Raw genomic sequence first — 18845 nt, 5'->3', positions numbered from 1 at the left:
GTTCCTAAGTCAGCTTTATTTTACCTATGAGACCCAACTAATTATAACAGTACTGTTTTCCTGTCGGCCATTAGGAAAACACGGCTGTGCATGCAGCGCTTATCCCAGCACGGGCTTGGTCTTGGCCAGACTTAGTACCTTGTGCTTACAAATAATGTTGCTTGCCTGTCGATACAAGTGACAGAGAACTCTTCTTTGGACATCTTTATTTAAGTACTTTCTTTTTTTACCATAGTAATATCTTCTTCCTGCTTGCAGCTTCACCTTCCTTAGGAAAGTAACGTCTGTGGTCGTGCTATCTACCCTGCTTTTTGGCGATCAACAGCACATCTCACAAAATTCCGGTTATTACGGAGGTAAGAGTTACGCAGTAAGAGACTGTGAAAGGTATCGAGGCAGAAGCAAAGGTACTGATATCTCTAGGCAGTGTTGGTGATAAGAAGCAGCAAAACAAAAGTTGGTTGCCCATCTAGTAACTATTCATGTGCTTGGGAAATCATTACTGAACGAAGCACTGGATGCTGTTGGTAAGCTGGCCTCCTGCAGGCGCTCTCTTTCTTCAGAAATGCCGTGGTGTTAATGGATCCTACCACTGCAGGGAGAATGCTGAAAAAGGCTGTGAATTAAATCAAGGCGCTGTTGGTTTAGCAGCAGGGTGAGTGTCTTGAAAATGCGTGGGCTGTGTGGCTCTTCTGAAAATGTTGCTGACTTACAGACCACATAGTGTGTGCTGGCATGGAGCATGAGGCTCCCGGGCTGCACAAATAACACTTTGGCAGCAGTGATGCTACAGCAAGAATAGTTTAAAGACATCCACAGTCAAACTTGTAGGTAGAGGTACAAGAGGCTTTTATTACACTAATACAGTGGTAAGAATAGACAACCATTAAGGCACACAGCCCTTCTCGAGCCTTAAAACAGAAGCAGCAAGTCTCAAACCAAAATATGACTTCAGAATCATTGCTCTGTCTGTAATAAGGTGCTCTCAGTGGAGGAACAGATGCTTTTCATGACAGGACAGTGCTGCAAAACAGGGGATTGTTCTGACAGCCGTTCAGGGAGTTGCTGCTATTTCCTCTGTGTTAGATCAAAGAAAGGACAGCCACATCCTGATCCTTGCAGTGTTTGGAAAGGGGAAAAGACGTGCTCTGAAACAAGCCCAACACGCCGGAGGTCAGAGGCCAGCTGGCATACATGCACTCAGGTCTGGTTTGCTGAGTTTGCAGAGCGTGCAGAACGGAATCTGGACTTTGGATATGGCAATAATAAATGCTAACTTGCATGTCTGATAAGAGAGTGTTCTGTCTATCGCACTTCTATTAGTTCTTGCATAGAGAAGTCAGTGGACTGGTACCCAGTGCAATTAGAGATAAACTATAAGGGGTGTGGCTTTTCTTTTTTTTTCTTTTTGCTTTTGGGTTATGCTTACTCTTACCAAAGACTCATGGAAGTGCAGCAACCCTTGTGCAAATTTAACAAATCTGTATTGGTGTGCTGCAAATCTGTATTGGTGTGCTGCTTTAGGACCGTAGCAGATTTCTTCCATCCTGAGAGGCTGAGTTTTTTGTTTGACTAAATAAAAGGCATTCCGAAGGTGACTGCAGTGTGCAACTGTCTCTCTGTCAAAATTCTCCAGCCCTAATCTGGAGTGATCTCGTTTCTCAAAAACAGTATTTTAACCTTTGAACTTATTTGACCCTGATGATAGTGCTAAAAATAAATGACAATTGTATTTGCATTTTAAAATACAGGCGCTCGTCCACTGAGTGTTCAGAGCTAACAGTGTTGGGCAATACCACTTCGGGGTGACTGGGTATCCAAGCTGTCTTGTGCATATTTGTGGGTTTGATTGTTAACGAGGGGCTTGGATGGGTTTTTAAACACCACAACTGTAATTTCAAAAGAGCTAAAACAACTTGATGTTGCATAGACGCAGCAGATTTGAGTGAGTCACAGTAGTAAATTAGGAAGTACAAAAGTTGATAGAACAGAAATACAAAAAAAGAAGACGATCTGTTTTTTTTTCCCCATCCACAAGTACATGAAGCATCTTCAGACTCAGATAAGTGATCTATAGATTAGCCAGTATGCAGCTGCTATTTTACAGTGCAAATAGCATAGATTCATGCCTAGAATGGATCAGTCTCCTTCATTTACAAAAAGAGCTTATTTCCTCTAGAAAAGACATATCTAAAATTTATACACAGCCTGGGTGGGTTATTCCCAGTCCACATGTTTTCATGTGGAGTTTGACTGCAGCAGTATTTTAACTTTCATTCCTGTTTCTGCCTGTGGCTTCTGGATGTTTTAGTCCCAGTAGGCATACACTTGTTTTTCAAGCTCTGACCCTCTTAACACTTTGTTCAGATTAATATGAAGCTGATTCATCTTTTACAACCATCCTGCCATCCAGGGAAGTTTTAGAGCAATCTTTTTGTCATATCAAGTACCTGACGACATACAGAGGTGTTCTTGAAATTTTTTAGTATGTCGTGCTTCTAATGTTTGCAGACTTTGATACTTGAGACTGTCTTGACTAATGGAGAAACCGTTCAAAAATGCAGTGTAGTTAATAAGCATGGGACTGGGGAGATTATGGAGCATATCTGAAAACCTGAGGACCCATTGCAGTCCAGGAACATCTGGCCAAAATTCCTGTATTTATGAAATTTATGAAAGCAGTGACATGAAAAACAGCCTGGATGTGGAATCAGTGGCTCAGCAGATCCCTTATGTGATAATCCTTATGTTAGCAAAGATTATTTTAGCTCTCAGTACTGCCGCTGCAATGAGAAGTTCCTTATTGACATGAAAAAGAGCCCAAAGTCCTGACAAGCTGGGATGTCGTGTAATCTCTGCTTAGTGGGTTCTAAGTCATACGCGTGTTCTGTTTGCAAGCCTGGATTGCCTCAGGCAGGTCACTCCACACCCTGACAAAACGACATTTCTTAGCTAATACAGCCAGAAAGACACCTTTTTCCACCGAAGTATGCAAGACACTGTGTTCACCACAGGGCTGAGATAGGAGCGTTAGGAGGAAATGGCATACTGCGTATTTGAATGAGCTCTGAATCTGAAAGGTACGCTCACTAGTTCAGTGCACTCGGTACTTTTAACTCTGAGTATTTAGCTGCATTGATCTGACTTTTTACAGAAGGGGAAAATTGTGTTATTCAGTTTCTCTCCTGTCTTTTATAGGATTTTTCCTCCAGCTTAAATATAAAAATGTGGGTCCATATTTCAATATTGAAAGGCTAGAGATTTATTTTCTTTCTTGAATATATATTTTAAAGCATCAATTTATGCTGCTATAGACTCATGCAAACACTTCACAATATGACCTAAGCCAGCACAACTATTGCTAGAGGTCCCTGAAAAGAGTTGAATCCAAAGGAGAACGAAGAAGCACTTGATATTGGGTCTCTGTAATATGATGCTTCAGTCGGTCCACAAACTGATGAAAATAAAAACAAACAAAAAAAATCCAGAATAAAAACTCTTATTTCTTTAAGTCTGTCCTTCTGTTTAAAGTATCTCTTCTTATTTTTAGATATATTTAGTTTGGGGGGGAATCAAGGAGTAGAGTCACTGTAGTGGATGTGCATATTATCTTTTTTTTTTTTTAAAAGTAACAAGTACCTTAACAGATACTGTGTGATCTGGGTGAATGATCCCAAACCTCCGCGGTGCATCCTGCCATGTCCAGCAGCGGATGAGAGCTTCGGGGGCTGCAGCGTCCGCGACAGCCCCCGGCTGGGTGAGTGCAGTAAGTATATAAGGAATTGGCACAGGAGAGGCCTCGGACAGGAGGCGAAGTGAAGCCATCTGGCCCAGGAGCTGTCTGCTCTTCACGCGCTGAACTGCAGCCTTTACGTGTTCGGGCAAGGCTGTCCTGTTGGCTGCAGCAACTTGCAGTGATGTGAGGAAAATCGTGAGCTAAAGCGTTTGTGACAAGGGGTTGGTCCAAGCTGCACGGGCCCTGGTACAACCCAAAACCCCCTCATGTTAGGCGAGTTGCCTGGGGCACAACTCGTTGAGGGTGACTCTGCCCGTGTTCCCGGTAGCTGCTTGCCTTAAGCAATTTTGCCAGCTACTTGCTGACTCTTTACCCCATTCCAGAAGCTCTTTTTCAGTTGAACTCAGCCTGAGCTGAATGTGGCTTCTTGAACTTGTGTTTTCAATCTGTTGCCTTTTTTCTTTTTTTTGCAAAAGAACAATGATGCAAGACAGCTAGCCTCTTTCTCATAATACTGCCTAAATTTTATTATTTTTTTTTTTAGCAAATATGAAGGAAACCATCTTGCCCTTTGTACATCCCCTGGGCATCTCTCAAAGTGTCAGTCCCTACTGAGGATCTCTTTGTCTCCAAAATCAACTCAATTTCTGTCTGGAAAGACACCTTGAAATAGGGATCTGACAAAAATGAAGACTTAAATTCCTAGCTAGGTCAGTTGCTATCCCAAGAGTTATGATGACATGACTGGAAAGAGTTTTTCTCAACAGGCAACTAAATGCATTTGCAGAACTAGCTGACTGCAAGATTGGAAGAACCCGTGCTGCGGGGAGAAAACAGAGGAACAGATCCTTCATGTTGCATACATAAGCCAGTGAAGTATCATGCAATATCCAGTCGCTTCCAGAGCGTGCTAGTTTGGGTTGGTTCATAATGTTTGCGGGCAGAAGTTGTGATTTATCACTGTTAAATATTTGTAAGGTGCCTGGCGGTGTGGCAGGTAATCGCTGCTTTACCTCAAAGTGAAATACTTCACCAGGTAACTGCTTCCTAAGCCCCGGTGACTCCCAGACTTTGAGCTGACCGTCTCGAACGTTCCTCGTGCCTCTGCAGGAGAAAAGCTGGAAATGATTCGTCAGTGTTAAAAATATTATTTGAAATGAACCAGATTAAACTATCCCATGCTTTACAACAACCTCTGGTAATTTCCATTATTTATGAACACATTTCCCTGAAAATTTTCTCTCCAGGGATAGGATGTGAAATACCCACTTAAACAATAGAGAAAAGGGACTTTATAAACAGAATAATGAAACTGGCAATGTCCCAAGCACTCTAAATTAACACAGCTGAGGTAAAAATACATTTGAAGTGTTTTAAAGGTCATTTACCATACTGTTACAATATAGGTAACATCTACAGTGAAAAATACTAATTTTGGTTTTCCTTTTTAAATATAAAGCACTTTTTATTGTAAAACATTCCCCATACACAATTTTCCAAACTGATCATCTTGAGGCATTTTTCTGCAATCTTTCCTCTATCTTCAAGCAATTCTGTTATTTTTTAACTTGGAAAGGCATAAAATATGTTTGGCTTGCTCTGTTACAAGATGATGAAGAGAAATTTTTTCTTCCCCTTGAAAAAGATGCCTGGTTCTAGCAGGTTTTATAAATCCAGACATCTTTAGCAGAACAAATCTCCAGCCCAGCAACAGCAGAAACAAAGAAATACTAAACTACGAGTAATTTTAATTTACAAGTGTTATCTTCATCTTCCTCTTGGTTACTTAAGTAAAGAATGGATCTGAAAACACAAATCCAATCCTGATATTAATTACATGTCAAGTTTCATTCTGGTTTGAGTTTTATATTTGAGGGGAAAAAAATTAGGTGCAAAACATCAAAGCAACTTTGTGTTTGCAGGAGAAATAGGGTAACAACACCATCCTTATCCTTAACGAACCATCTTGGCAGATAACTGCGTATCTACTAAAGGATCTAAATATGAGAAGGAGCAGTTTTACTTTCCAAAATAATCACTAGATTCCTCTTTCTGTAAAGATTTATGCACGTATTTACCCATGTGAGCCTCCCATTAGCTTTCACAAAAAAGATCTTGTTCAGCAGGATGCACCCCCTTTAAAAAAAATGCTGAAGTCATTGGGGTAACACATGCTTTAAAGTCAGATCTATTCTTAATAATTTTGTTAATTAGGAGCCAAATTGCCTAGTGCTTTGCTGGATTGAGCCTATGTTACAGAAAGCATAAGTCACGTGAGGTTTCTGCCAGATAAGAGTTGGTGTATTTTGTCTGGCCCCAGCCTGCATTTGCTCAGCACCGCTACGTGCAAGCAGAGTTTGTTCATCTCATGCAGCAAATGAGACAACACAGCCTGCTTGCCATTTTGACCCATAAGTAAATGTTGTTAAATCTAGAACTTAAAAAGCAGAAAGACATAACAGCAACTGAACGTAATGAGTCTCAACGCTGATGTAGAAACGCTGTTTAAAAACCTGTGTAATAAATCGCTCAGGATGTTCATGAATCCCTTCTACCATATGATGAACCTAAAATGAAAGGGACACAGTAAGCATCCACTTTGCTAGCTTGGATGATGTTGTTGGCAAACAAAAACTGATGCAGTTCACAAAGCCACAGAAGATGTTTTACCAACAGACCCTGCAAAAATTTTGTGTTGCAAAAGTGGAAAATCCCAGTGCAGTGTTTGATCGAAGTATAATCCAATAACGTATACAGCCTGGAAGAAAAACAATTAAATGAAGGCTTTTGCAGGACAAGAGGAAGAAGAAGGTCAGAATTTATCATTAAATTGTGAACTGCAAAAACTAAAGTAAACATGTTGTTCTGAACACTCCTCCCTGGAAGAAAACTACTAGAAATGGTGCTACAGGAAACACCCCCAGCCAAATCAGAGCAGACATAGATATAGGTATGTATTTTTAAAGGAAACATAAGTGTACGACCGAGTAGAGATGACAGTGATGAGACAACCCGCATAAAGGCGGGTTCAGAAATTCAGAATTTGTTCAGAAGTGGAAACTGGAGCAAGGGTGAAGTTACGAGAGCTTCTGCCGCGGCTTGGTGGAGAGGACGTGGGCAGCTCTTCGTGCTTGGGCTGACCCACGAGCAACCACCCACGGTGCGTGTCCACCACAGCCCACGGAACCACCACGGCCATCTCCGCTGGAACCGAGACCAGCTTTAGGCAGTGCAACAGGGGATCCTGACAACCCAGCGCAAGCCAACTTCCTTTAGGCTTTTTTAAAGCCGCTTGTGCCCCCCCACAATAATAATAACAAAGTAAAAACCGATCAGTAAATTCATCAGAAGAGGGCAAAACACGAGCAAGGAAAAGACCGAGGGCGTGAAACTGTGGGAGCACAGCCGGTTCTGCTGATGCAAAGCACAGGTGGGGAGCGATGAGGGGGCGCAGGCAGCCCGGGGGGAGGCCGCCGGGGGGCGAGGGGAGCCCAGGCCCGGCCCTGGGCTGTGGAGCCCGGCTCGGCCCGGCCCGGCCCGGCTCGGCTGGGCTCGGCACAGCCCGACACGGCTCGGCTGGGCTCGGCCGGGCTCAGCACAGCCCAGCGCGGCTCGCCTCGGCCCGGCTCCGCCCGTCGGGGCCGCGCTGCTGCTGACTCAGCCGCGGGGGGGCCCCGCAGGCGTGGCGGCCGCCTCCGGGGCCATAAAGGGCCGCGACCGGAGCCCGCCCCGGCCTCTCCTCGGCGCGAGGTGCCGCCGGCAGCATGACGGCCATCGGGGCGCAGGTAGGGCGGAGGCAGCCCCCTGGGCCCCGCGGAGCCCGGACGGGGTGGGGATGGGGGGGAAGCTCCTGCTCCGGTCGCCCCCTCGGTGCTTCCCCCCCCCCCCCGCCCGTCCCTGCTGGGACCCCCAGCCCCGGGGGTCGGAGCCGCGGGGTGCGAAGAGCCGGGCTCGGGGTGGGCAGAGCCGGGGGGGCTGCACCCCTGGGACCCCCTCCTGCCCCCTTCCATCCTCCCCCCGGCCCCCTGCTTCCTCCAGCCCCGGCAGGGACCAGGATCAGGCTCTGCACGGAGCCCCCGCACCCCAAACCTGTCCCCCGACGTGCAGGCAGGCAGAGCCAAAATCACCTCAAGCGCTGCCACCGGTCCTGCGAGCCCCTCTCTGCCTCGTCCCCACAGCCTCCTTCCCGCCCGAAGAAGCGCTCCTAACTCTCTTTTTCTCCTTCCCCACCACCCTCGAAGGCGCAGAGGCTGCTGGCGCACCGGAGACCGCAGAAAGCCTTCTTCGAGACGCTGATCAGGAGCCTGATCATCCTGTGCGTGGCCATCGCCGTCGTCCTCTCGTCCATCTCCGTCTGCGACGGCCGCTGGCTGCTGGCGAGGGGCGAGCTCTTCGGGCTGTGGCACTTCTGCACCGTCAGCAACGGCAGCGTCCTGAAGTGCAGCACCGACCTGGGCCTGGCCAACGTGGAGGGGCTGAGCGTGGGCATGATTCCCATCAGGAGCATGGTGTCCTTCGCCGTCGTGGTCGCTATCTTTGGCCTGGAGCTGCTGATGGTCTCCCAGGTCTGCGAAGACGCCAACTCGAGGCGCAAGTGGTCGATGGGCTCGGTCCTCATCCTTGGCTCGTTTCTGCTGTCGGCCGCTGGGGTTCTGAGCTTCTCCATCCTCATGAAGGATCACCTCACCTTCATGGGCTTCACGCTGACGTACTGGTGCGAGTTCATCGCAGCCTTTCTCTTCTTCCTCAACGGGATCAGCGGATTGCACATCAACAGCATAACGCACCCCAGGAACAGGGTAGGAAAAATCTAGGTGCCGAGGGTGTACTGTGCCTTTGTGTAATCAGCTTTGCCAATTAGACTGGAAAAAAAAGGGAGTCTAATGAAGTTTGAAAAGGACACCATGCCTTAAATCACGTGCAAGGAGGGAAGTGTGAGTCAGGCAGGCAATTGCAGAAGACATGCCCAGCGGTCAGCGCGGAGGCTGGGACTGGCTGCTGCTGGCACACAGCTTCCCAGAGGAATGGATGAAGAAGGAGGCTTCCTGCTGAGCTTGTGCAGGAGGAGCAGGCTGCAACCTACACAAGTGGGCTCAGCTTTTGAGGCTTACACAAAGCCTGTACTGGTGTGGGTTTGGTGCTGCTGGGCTTTCCCCTGCGCTCTGGAGCCCGTGAAGAGTGTGACGCACCTCCAGAGCATCTCACGGCTTTGTTCTGTCTCAGGGATGGATCACTTGTGCCTGGCCATGCTTACTGAAAACCTTCTCTGGGCCTCACTCTCCTCCTTTCCCCTTTCAAAAGAGAAGGCACGCAGGCAAACGGATCACTTACGTTGTGTCCTACAGCTGCAATCCCTGTCCCAGCCTCTCTAGGTCTGTCTGTAACTCCTCTGAGCAGAGGGACAGGGCAATGTGGCTGTCCCGGGGCCCGAGGGCAGGCTCGGGGTGATGCAGGAGTACAGGGAAGGCTGCACCGCCTGCCTCGGGCAGCAGCACATTCCTGTGCTCACAGCCTCTCCCCTGCTGCTCATCAGTGCCCATACAGCACCTTGGTCAATGCCAAGTGCCCCTTGCCCATGCTGGCTCCCTCGCAGCCCTTGCACAGTTTGCTGTGGTGGGGTTTCCTCTTCCTGGTTTCTTTTCCATCTGTCTGGGGATGGAAGGAGAGGGCCAAGCTTTGGGTGGGCATTGTGGCTGGGCAGACCATGCTTACTCCTGCATCTCGGCACACCTGGGGTGTTTTGGTCAGGAAGGCTTCCCTCCAAGGCAGTGGGAAATGCACTCATCCTCTAGCTGAGAGTTTCCTTTAATATTCCTCCTAAGCAGAGAAAACTCCAGGTCCTCCTGGTCACACCAAGTCCCTTTCTTCCCTTGATTAACAGTGGATCTAGGAGGAGAAGCCTGTGATCATTTAAGGAGCAGCTGGTGGGGGCAGCTCTGATCTGTCACAGCTGGAGGAACTCCAAAGAGACTTGACTGAAATGTCAGTAAGGCTGGCCACCCCTTGCCATTGCTTAGTTAAGATCTCTAAAATTGTTGCAGCTTTGAAGTTCCCCGTGGTGTCTGATGTAAAAGGAGAGAAGACCAAGAGGTTGTTTGTCCTGTACAACACTGTCTGTGAGATAAATGTGTTCTGAGTATTTCAGGGTCTTTGGTTTAAAGTCTTTTTTTTTTTTTGTATCTGCTGTTAAGACTGCTTGTATTTTGTTCTAGTACAGGTGTTTCTACATGTTTCATCCCTGTAGTTTGTTTGGTAGCTGTAGAGCAAGATTTTCATTTCCTGTGCAGCACGTTTAACACAATTTTTCACCCAAGACAAAAGCATCACAGCATGAAGGCCAGGTAGGCAAGCCACAAGTAAACAGATTCATGTTTGAATGCAGTTTGTGAGGCAAGAGTTGTAAGATCATACATCTGCACTTACTGAACGCACTCAGGTGGACTTCCTTCATGAGGACAGTCCCTGTACCTTCTTGGGTGGCCGTAAACTTTTAAGGTAACATTCCTCAGTCTCCTGCAATGCAGTTTTAGACCGGGCTTGCTCTGGACAATGCCACTTGCACATCTGGTGAGACAAGTGCTGTTGGCTTTGGCTGCACCACTTACCCCAGAGAGAGACTGCAAGGTGCAGTCCCGGATGGCTGCACCCTGGCGTTACCAGGTGGTTGGGTGCCCCAAGTAACTACCGATCAGTCCTGGTGTGCAGGGATGCCTGTGCTGGGCAGGACAATTTCTCCTTTTTCTAGGGACCTGGGGGTATCCAAACAGACCTAAACTGCTTGCGGGACGGTGCCTGCAGCCCCTGCGCCCTTGGGAGGAGGGCAGGCACAGAGAGCACGTCCCCAGCCGGTGCCTCTGACTCCACTCAGGAGGCAGATGACAATTGGCCTTTGAGTTCACACAGGGCTCGGTGCAGTTGAGGGTGGTTTCAAGATGCCCTCTGCTAACTGGAGAAGAGGCCTTTTGTTGGGGGTAGGGAATCCTCCAGGGAAAATACAGTAACTTTTTTTTATTTTTCCAGCTAGCTTTGTATAGTACTGCTTGACTTACTAGTGCTGGGTGAAAATGCGTTTTGGTGGCTAAATGCTACAAAACAGGGTTGATTGTCTCGGAGACGTCCTCATATACAGCATCCTGCGCTGCAGTTGGCAACTGTTCATTTTCTGAAGCAACTGTCAAGCAAGCAATATTACTGAATTTTGTTAAATAAATTTCTTTGAAGAAAAAGAGAATTGTCATTTTCTGTATATTTAGAGCTTTAAGGGGATGAGTGGGGTTAATGTAATCTCCCAGGTGTGGTCTACCCAGCTGTTTACCCAGCCAGACTGATGAAGAAATGGCAGCTCGGCGCTTTGCTGAGCTCCCACAGGGGGAGATGTGGCTGCGTGGCCACTGCTCACCCCTCTTCCTTCCCCTCTGTGTCTGCACCAACCCAAGCAGCCAGCTCGCTTGCTTGTGTTTTGAAACAAGGGGTGGTCGGCTGCATTTTGTGGGAATTAGAGATAACCTTACAGGCTCCGAATGACTTCCTGCTGCTGCATGTGCTCTGTTTACCAGCTAAAGAGCTCTTTCCTGTGTCCTTTGCCTCCCTTTTCCCACACCGCACCCTGTCTGAAGCATCCTTGTTCTTCCCCCAGCTTTGCTCATTTGGCCCGCAGAAGCGGTATCTGGGTTCAGATGTATTTCTACAGGTTTTGTTTAAAGCTCGCTGTACTAATAGGCTTAGCTAAATGCAAGAAAGGTAAATTTCCAACATCACCACTGCATTAGTTTATATAATCTCAAGCAAGTTAATCAGCATCTGGTGCTCTCCTGAAGGGAGAGGCCATCGGCCTGTCTCATAAGGTCTAATTTCTCTTAAAAGCAGGGTAATGAACACCACCTCCTGCTGATGAGCTGTTCTGACTTGTCCAGTTCCTAACTTTAATCGTAAATGTGTGCACAAACCACTGCTTGTGGATAAGAATAAGGAAATCATGGTCTAGGGCGTACTAACTAGGGACTTATCCTGGACTGTTTGTTGTATTTTGATTTTAAATCTACAGTGGCTTTGCAGTCTGTGCTTTGAGGGATGTGTGGTTTGGGGGTTGAGCATTGCTTGTTTTTGTGACTCTGGAGAAGGCGATTACAGGAAGATTGCTGCACTTGCCTGGCTTCTCCTTCCCTCAGCTGGGACCTTTCCTAAGCAGGTAGTTGCCCTTCTTCCAAAACATCACCTTCATGGCGTTTCACTTGTTTTCCAGCCGTGGATCCAGACCCTGTGAACTGGCACAGCCCCCTTCTGAAACAGTTCCTTGCAGCTCCCCCAGTGCTCAGCGAAACGTTGCACAATGTCATTATTCACTGCAAAACAATACAGCTTTCTGGCTTCTGACAGTTTTGCTGGGAACTTCCTCGTTGCTGTGTTGGGAGAAAAAAATCATTAATCACTTCCTCTTAAATTCAGCCTCATGTCTGAGCGCTGGCATTAGGGCTGAAGGAGCTGCTGCCTGCGGAGCTGCAAGTAGCCTCCCACGGGACTAGGAGAGAATAGCCACAGGTTTCACAAGTCTAACATCCTAGAAGGATGTTAAACTGCTTGTCTGAAAGTTGGTGCCAGTCCTATTTACTGCTAACAACTGCCTGCTGTACGCTGAATACTGGGGAGTGAGTACTGAGAAGGGAAAAATGGGTGAACAGTAAATATGGAGCTCGTGTTCAGCCTCTGTGGGTAATTTCAGGACACTGAAGGTAGAGCCTGTGCGCCTTGCACCCAACCATCTCCTGATTTTTGCATAGCTTCCCTGTTCCTCTTCATCTAGCTATGGACATGTCAGAGTTCCCGGAGTTAAGCACCTCTTTCCCCTACTATTCACCAGCACAGTTAATCACAGAGACACCAGCAGGAAAGAGCGCTTTCGCAATGCCGGTGCAGAAGATGGGAGAGGTGGCACCACCTGCTAAGGTGGCGCTTGGCAGCAGCCTTCTACATCCAGGTCACAGCACCATAATGCACGGGGACGCCTGCTTCTGGCACCTGCCCTCGTGGACCTGCTCTTCCCTAAGCTCCGAGGACTCCCAGCGCCAGCTGACGTGACGTCGGAGGGGTTTTATGAAGGCAGAGCTCTCCAGACAAACCAGGCCAGCACTTGCTGCCCGGGTGCTCAGTGCCTGGAGTAAACATGCAATATGGCAATCTGGGAAGCTTCCTCTTATCTGTTTATTTCAGGAAGGTCAAATAAAACCAAAGTGACCGGGTAAAACAATAGCTTATGCTTGAGCACAGATTTAAAAAACCACCACCACCAAAAACAAAATACAAAATGCAGCATTTTACTCCAGGGGATGTGGTTCCTGCTGTTTGGCCAGGACTTCTGTACAAATAGGTAACACACTCAGCCGTAGCTCCACCCAGCCTTGTGCCATCAGTGCTGGGCTGGGCTCTTGTGGGATGGCAAATAATTGCATCAGAGCTCCTTAATTAAACTTGATTGGATCTCTGGATATATATTTCTTCATTCATGCCAGAAGAAGGCATTTGCGTTTAAAGCAAACAGCTGCTTTGGCTTAAATTATAAACGTTTAATTCTCAGATAGGGAACACAGAGGTTGTGTCACTCTTCGTGGTCTTATAGTAGCTTTTGTGGGCCATAGAGGAAATTAGGCTAATGGTTGTCTCGCTTTGGAAGTATCTGACTTGCTAAATACCCTGGGACTGAGTGAAACTCGCAGACACTTGAAGGATCTGCATGGCTTCAGAAAATCAGTGAGAAGCAAGAGTTTTTACCCAAGGGTGTACAGAGAGGGATCTAATTTCTCTCCGTCACAGGACTGATCCTGTTCTGCTTCCTGGCTTTGGCTGAGTTTTAAAGGACTAAGCCAACTCAAAACCTTGCCATTTCCAAAAACATAAGTTTAGGACTAATTCCTGGGAACTCTTGCCAGTTCACTGATTTGTCCTTGATTTTTTTTTTCCTCTGGTGTTAAGAGGTTCAGCTCTCCCATTGCAGGGCGACGAGCATTGGCAGGCAAAGCCAAACAGGCAGAGGAGGCTGAGCGAATACAAAACCCTTCCCCCTGTCAAGGCATCTGTCCCAGCCCAGCCACGGTACCCAGTTGATCAGGAGAACACAGGCTGTGCAATCTGTCAACACCAGCAGAAAATAATGGGATTTTTCCTGTCCTGAATCTTGCAGTTTGAAGCAGCGCTAATAACAGCACTCAACAAATCGCTTCGGTGCAGGTAATTCAGCTTTGAGGGCATCCTTTGAATCTCTCTGCATGTTTGTCTTCTGGTGAAATGGCAGAAACCTGCCACGAGGGCTTGCTGTAAATAGAAGTTTATTTGAGTGGTTTTGGCAGAGCAGTTGGGGAGCGCCGCTCAGTCAGCGCTTGGCAGAGCTGTGCTTATTTTGCCAATGTCATATGGGTGACCGGGAGCGGGGAGAAGGTGATATATGCCACTTGCTTTCTGTTCAGTCATCTTTGCCCTCAAGGAAAGCTAGGCAAGAATTGCCTCAACTCGGTAAATAGAGATAAAAAATCAAATACCAGACCCGACTGACTGCATTTGTCAGCTGAATTCTTTCACCCCTTTGCAATACAAACCAGGGCAGTTTTCATGGCCACTCTTGGAATTTGCTACAATAGCTTCTACATTTTCAAAAACTGTACAGAAACCCAAACAGGACCACTGCTGTTTCCAAGATCACCATTGTTAGAAGAGGCAAAGGAAGAAAACTTTGATGCTGCCACTATCGCTGAAGAATACCTGAGCAATGGGTATACAATCACAGTGGAACGAGAAGCCCAGATGTGCTTTATATTTTCAGTGTCCATCATCGTTCCACCACAACAGAAAGACTTTGAACCTTGGTAAACTTTAGGCACAAAGTGACTTTGTATTTCAAGCCCATAGTCTGTGTTAAAGGACGGTATGCAACCTTCATCTTACAAAGCTGAATATCCTCCTAGCTTCAACAGCAGAAGAAATACAAAACATCTAAAACTCACCCGCCTGGCCTAGCATTGGAAGGGAGCCACGTGGAAAATGAGAGGCTACATTTAAGGTAGAAATAGCAGCTTAAAAATATTGGTGTGGAAAGAAACACAAATGACTGTGGCCAGAAACCCAAGGAAGAGCATAATGTTTTGGCCCATTTTGCCTTGCAAAATAACTTTGGTGCTACACAGGATATAGACGAACAGATGTGCTTCAAGAACTGCTGATCCACAGCCAAGTCCCGCTCTCGGATATATACACAAGACTCCCAGCACAGTCCGTGGGATTTAACCACGTGCACCTGAGCATGGAGGTATCCCTCAAGGGTGCAGTGTTAAAGCATGCTTGATCTTTGGAGGGTTGCCCTCCTGTCCTGTGGCGGGCTCGACTTCACTACCTGCATCTCCTGAGTTAAGCCACTTCCTCCGTTACTTGCTGAGGTGCTCAGATGCTGACGCAAGTGTTTGCTTAAATGCCACTGCCTCCATTTTCTCTGAACTTCCAGCTGAACCTAGGTAGAAAGATCACAAAATACTTGGTTCAGCTAGTTTATCTTGGAGCCCAGCATTGCAGAGAGCAGTATAACAGGAAAAGGAGAGATGGTTACCTTTGCCAAGGTTTGGATTTATTTATTTAACCCCCAGTTTAAGGGATTAGGGTAGGGCCTGTTTCTTGTCACTTCTAGTGATATGGCTGTTGCAGCTACACAATTTTCTGTGAACCTGTTTTTCTGTTTAATTGGTGTTGAAACTGTTTGTGCAGACTAGCTGGCCTTAGTGTCCGGTTTGGATTTGTCAAAGATTTTTATTTTTTTTATCAGAACAGGACATTTTGACACAAAGGTGAAAAAAATGTGGATTTTCTTTTCAAAACAACTTTTTTTTTTTTTTCTGAAACCCTGTTAAAGCACCATTCAACATTTTTCAAACCCATCCTCCCTTTCAAATGAACTTTTCCTTCCAACCTTAGGAACTAACAGTTTGGTTTTTTTTCCTTCCCTCCAATAACCTCAGGATCTACCAGGTCTGGATAACATTTCTCCTTGTCTCTACCAGCAGCACTATTTTAGAGTGCCAGTTCTAGCCCAGGAGCCTCGGAGTTATAGAACCACAAAGGCAACAGACCTTCTCCCAAAAGCTTTACCTTACGAGAGTCCTAATAAATTTGGACTTGCTACAGCTTTTGCTAAATTCCCTCCCAAGGATCAAGCAACAAAAACAGACACAGGATGACAGATCGTACCATCATACATCAGAATCAGGTTCTGATTTTCAGTGTGACCGTGTGCGGGATGGTTCTCCCACCCTCCACTCCCAGACAGTAATAATGCTATCTGATTTAGGAAAGGGTTGCAATAGATGAGAGATGAAGTTCGCATCTGGCGTATGATTACATAGGTTTGCCAGGTCTGGGAGGTATTTCAGGAGTGACGTTAAGTAGCTGGGAAGAAAACTGTCAGATAAAACATGTAATTCATTGGAGAAAACATACCCTACTAATTAACGAGATATACTTGAGCAATAAAAAAGAATGTTATCTACACAAAACTCACCTCACCATTAAGAAAACAATAAAGTACAGCCACGAAAAAACCCTGAAAGACAAAAAGAACCATGGTCACAGAATTAGAACTGCAGTTTCAGCTTTTAAATTCAGATGATATATCTCAAAGGAAATCAGACCGCTTATTGCCACTGGGCCTCTGCGCAGGGCTACACGTTATACTTCGTATTACTTAAAGAAAAGAGTAGCATGTCAACTATTACCTGGAATGATCCAAGAGCCAATTCAAAAAACAGCTGAATTTCCATTGTGCCACTACTTGTGTCTTCGGGGAAGAAAGCAAAGATGATGTAGTGAACCCCAAAGAGCGGGATGAGGAGGAGTGTCGACTTGGCAAGCCTCCTGGGAGTGGAAACAAAGGGGAAAACGAGTGTAGAAGGGGCAAGGGGAGCCTGGTGGGTTGACGTGGTATAATGCCACGGTGTGCAGGACGTACTTGTACTGGTTGAAATCGCTGCTCCGTCTTTCAGGTGAGCTGAGCTTCTTCATCAGGATTCTTAAAATGTTGATGAAAAGAATGAAATTAATCTGAAAATAAAAAGAAAGAAATAAAAAGAAAATGAAGGATATGAAAAAAAAAATAAAATAAGCAAACAACAAAAGTGCCCCATAACCAAAAGTGAGCTGCCAGGTCTCAGTTTGAGGCGTTTTGGCTGAGCAGGAAGAACTGGGGCTGGGGCTGGCCTGTGGGTTTGCAGCTGTCCCTGTCCCCATCCCCATGCCCAACCCTGTCCCATGCCTCTCCAGCCTGCCCAGCCACTCAGGGCTCGGACACTGTCTGGTTTTTCCACAGTTTGCTAGCTATGGTCAGGGCTTATTACCGGGAGAAATCACTGAAGTGCAAAGGGGCCAGGAAAGGCCTTGGGGAAGCCCCTGTGTGCGCTGGGGCATGAGGCCACAGGCCGTGCTTTGGCTGCCAACACCACCTGCGCGCACCCTTTGCTCCCTGCCGAAAACACCAGCACAGTTTCGGATGGCGGAGGCAAAGCCATTAACAGTAGGGATAAGGGAGAGCTGGGGCAGTTCTTCCTTCTGCAAACCCCCATCTCTGAGGGTGGATCCCACTTAAAGACGCTGATCTATCGCTGCTTTTGAGCACGGGTGAAACAATGGCTGCTTCTGTGGGCTCGAGCCCCTGACACAGAGCAGGAGCAGCAGGGGAGGCCGTGCCTACTCCCACAGCGGCGCCCAGCCACCCTTGGCCTTATCGGCACCACAATGGGGCCAGCAGCACCCGGCTGCACGCCCACAGCACCTTTCACAAGCTCCCGTGCCGGGCCCTCAACCCTTCCCTACATGTATTGACACATACAAGCGCCATTACAGGCATGCAACCACCTCACGGCCGCCTGTGTGTGCAGGGCTCTGGGGTGGTGGGTTTCCTCAGGAGATGGGGATCAGAATTGGATGGGACAGACCCAGGGTGTCCCTGGGGCAGGGGGCTCCCGAAATTAGTGGGTGAAGAGGAAGCAAGGATGGCTGTGTGGTCTGGGCTGGAGAAGGTGGGTGGGAAGGCTGAAAGTTTGGGAGCTGGGGGTGAGGGAAGGAGCAGAGCTGTGAGGAGCTGGGGTGGGGAATGTGAAGGAAAGGCAGTGAGATACGGTGGGGGTCTTGGGGGAAAGGGGGCTCAGGTCTGAGGATTCTGGTGTTTTTTTTAACCCAGCAGGTCAGACCTGAGCCCTGGAGGCAGTGCAGGAATTTTTGCTGATGAAAATCCACTGGGAATGGGAGGACTGTGGGACTCCCGCTGGGAGGAATTGCCAGTGGGCAGCACAGCGAGCGTGTTAGTCTGGGAGGACAAAGGAGCTTATCAGTGTTGATTTTCTGCCCTTTGAACTGCTAAGGACTGTGTGCTGTGAGGAATAAAGAGATTAGATCTGAATTCTCAAGGACTGGCTGTTTGTTTGCATCTGTAGCTATGGGCTTGAGAAAAGCCTCTGTTAGGTAAGGAGGCAGGGCCATGCAGACGGCTCCTGCCTGAGGCAGCTGGCTAGATGTGATCAGGGTTCCAAGGGGATGGTGGGTGGCCCTCAAAAGATAAACGAAGACTGTGATTTTCACCTTGCAGAACTTCTGGGCCTTGCTGGAATTTAAATATTGCTGAGCAGCTCCTTTTCATTAGGGAAAATAAATGCTGTGGCCTCGTTGATCCTGAATCACTTTGTGTGGTCTTCTGTTTGTCTTGTGGGGGTGAAGAATTACTCAGTGGTAAAAGGGAGCAGGGCTTAAACCACCACCTATACTTGGGTTTCCAAGAGAGTGTGCTAGTGCTGCAGTTTGTGATTTGTAAACATAATGGAGCCTACTGGCAACACGAATACCTCAGCTTCTGCATTCTTACTCAGTGTCAGCAGGTCACTTGAGAGTAGCTAGCAGCTCACATGTTTCTCTAGTAAGGCTTCAAATTAATCATTGCAGACCCCCAGGGCCCACACTTGGGCAGAACTATCTCCACGAAGCAGCTGCAACCCCTTGGTACCTTAAAACTATAAAGGTGAGCACCAGCAAGTGTTCAAACCCTAGGTGATGAATATTATTTGTGCCAAAGTGTTAACATCTCCTCTGC

At 47.3% G+C, this 18845-nt stretch overlaps 2 protein-coding genes across 2 annotated transcripts in view; one reads left to right on the top strand and one right to left on the bottom strand.

Moving 5' to 3' along the window:
- The first annotated feature begins 7361 nt into the window (after nucleotides 1–7361).
- Nucleotides 7362–10962, top strand: TMEM37 (transmembrane protein 37). Its single transcript, XM_080599160.1, has 2 exons — nucleotides 7362–7521; nucleotides 7978–10962. The coding sequence occupies exons 1-2, from the start codon at nucleotides 7501–7503 to the stop codon at nucleotides 8548–8550; spliced, it is 594 nt and encodes a 197-aa protein (XP_080455286.1). The 5' UTR covers nucleotides 7362–7500; the 3' UTR covers nucleotides 8551–10962.
- SCTR (secretin receptor) overlaps nucleotides 9867–18845 on the bottom strand; it is a 25841-nt gene continuing 16862 nt past the window's right edge. The window contains 4 exon segments of the mRNA XM_080599159.1: nucleotides 9867–15227; nucleotides 16269–16310; nucleotides 16483–16621; nucleotides 16716–16807. Of these exon segments, the coding sequence (XP_080455285.1) occupies nucleotides 15051–15227; nucleotides 16269–16310; nucleotides 16483–16621; nucleotides 16716–16807 (450 nt within the window). The 3' untranslated portion in view covers nucleotides 9867–15050.

Source organism: Anser brachyrhynchus (assembly GCF_964034855.1).
Source record: "Anser brachyrhynchus genome assembly, chromosome: 7".
NCBI lineage: Eukaryota > Metazoa > Chordata > Aves > Anseriformes > Anatidae > Anser > Anser brachyrhynchus.
The sequence above is the reverse complement of the archived record's forward strand: the minus strand, read 5'-3'. Positions and strand labels throughout refer to the sequence as shown.

What these genes read in the sequence shown, in the direction of transcription:
- TMEM37 (XM_080599160.1), top strand. Translation starts at nt 7,501, where the DNA reads ATGACGGCCATCGGGGCGCAG. An exon ending in TGACGGCCATCGGGGCGCAG is followed by an intron (nt 7,522 to 7,977) that starts GTAGGGCGGAGG and finishes CCACCCTCGAAG; the next exon opens with GCGCAGAGGCTGCTGGCGCA.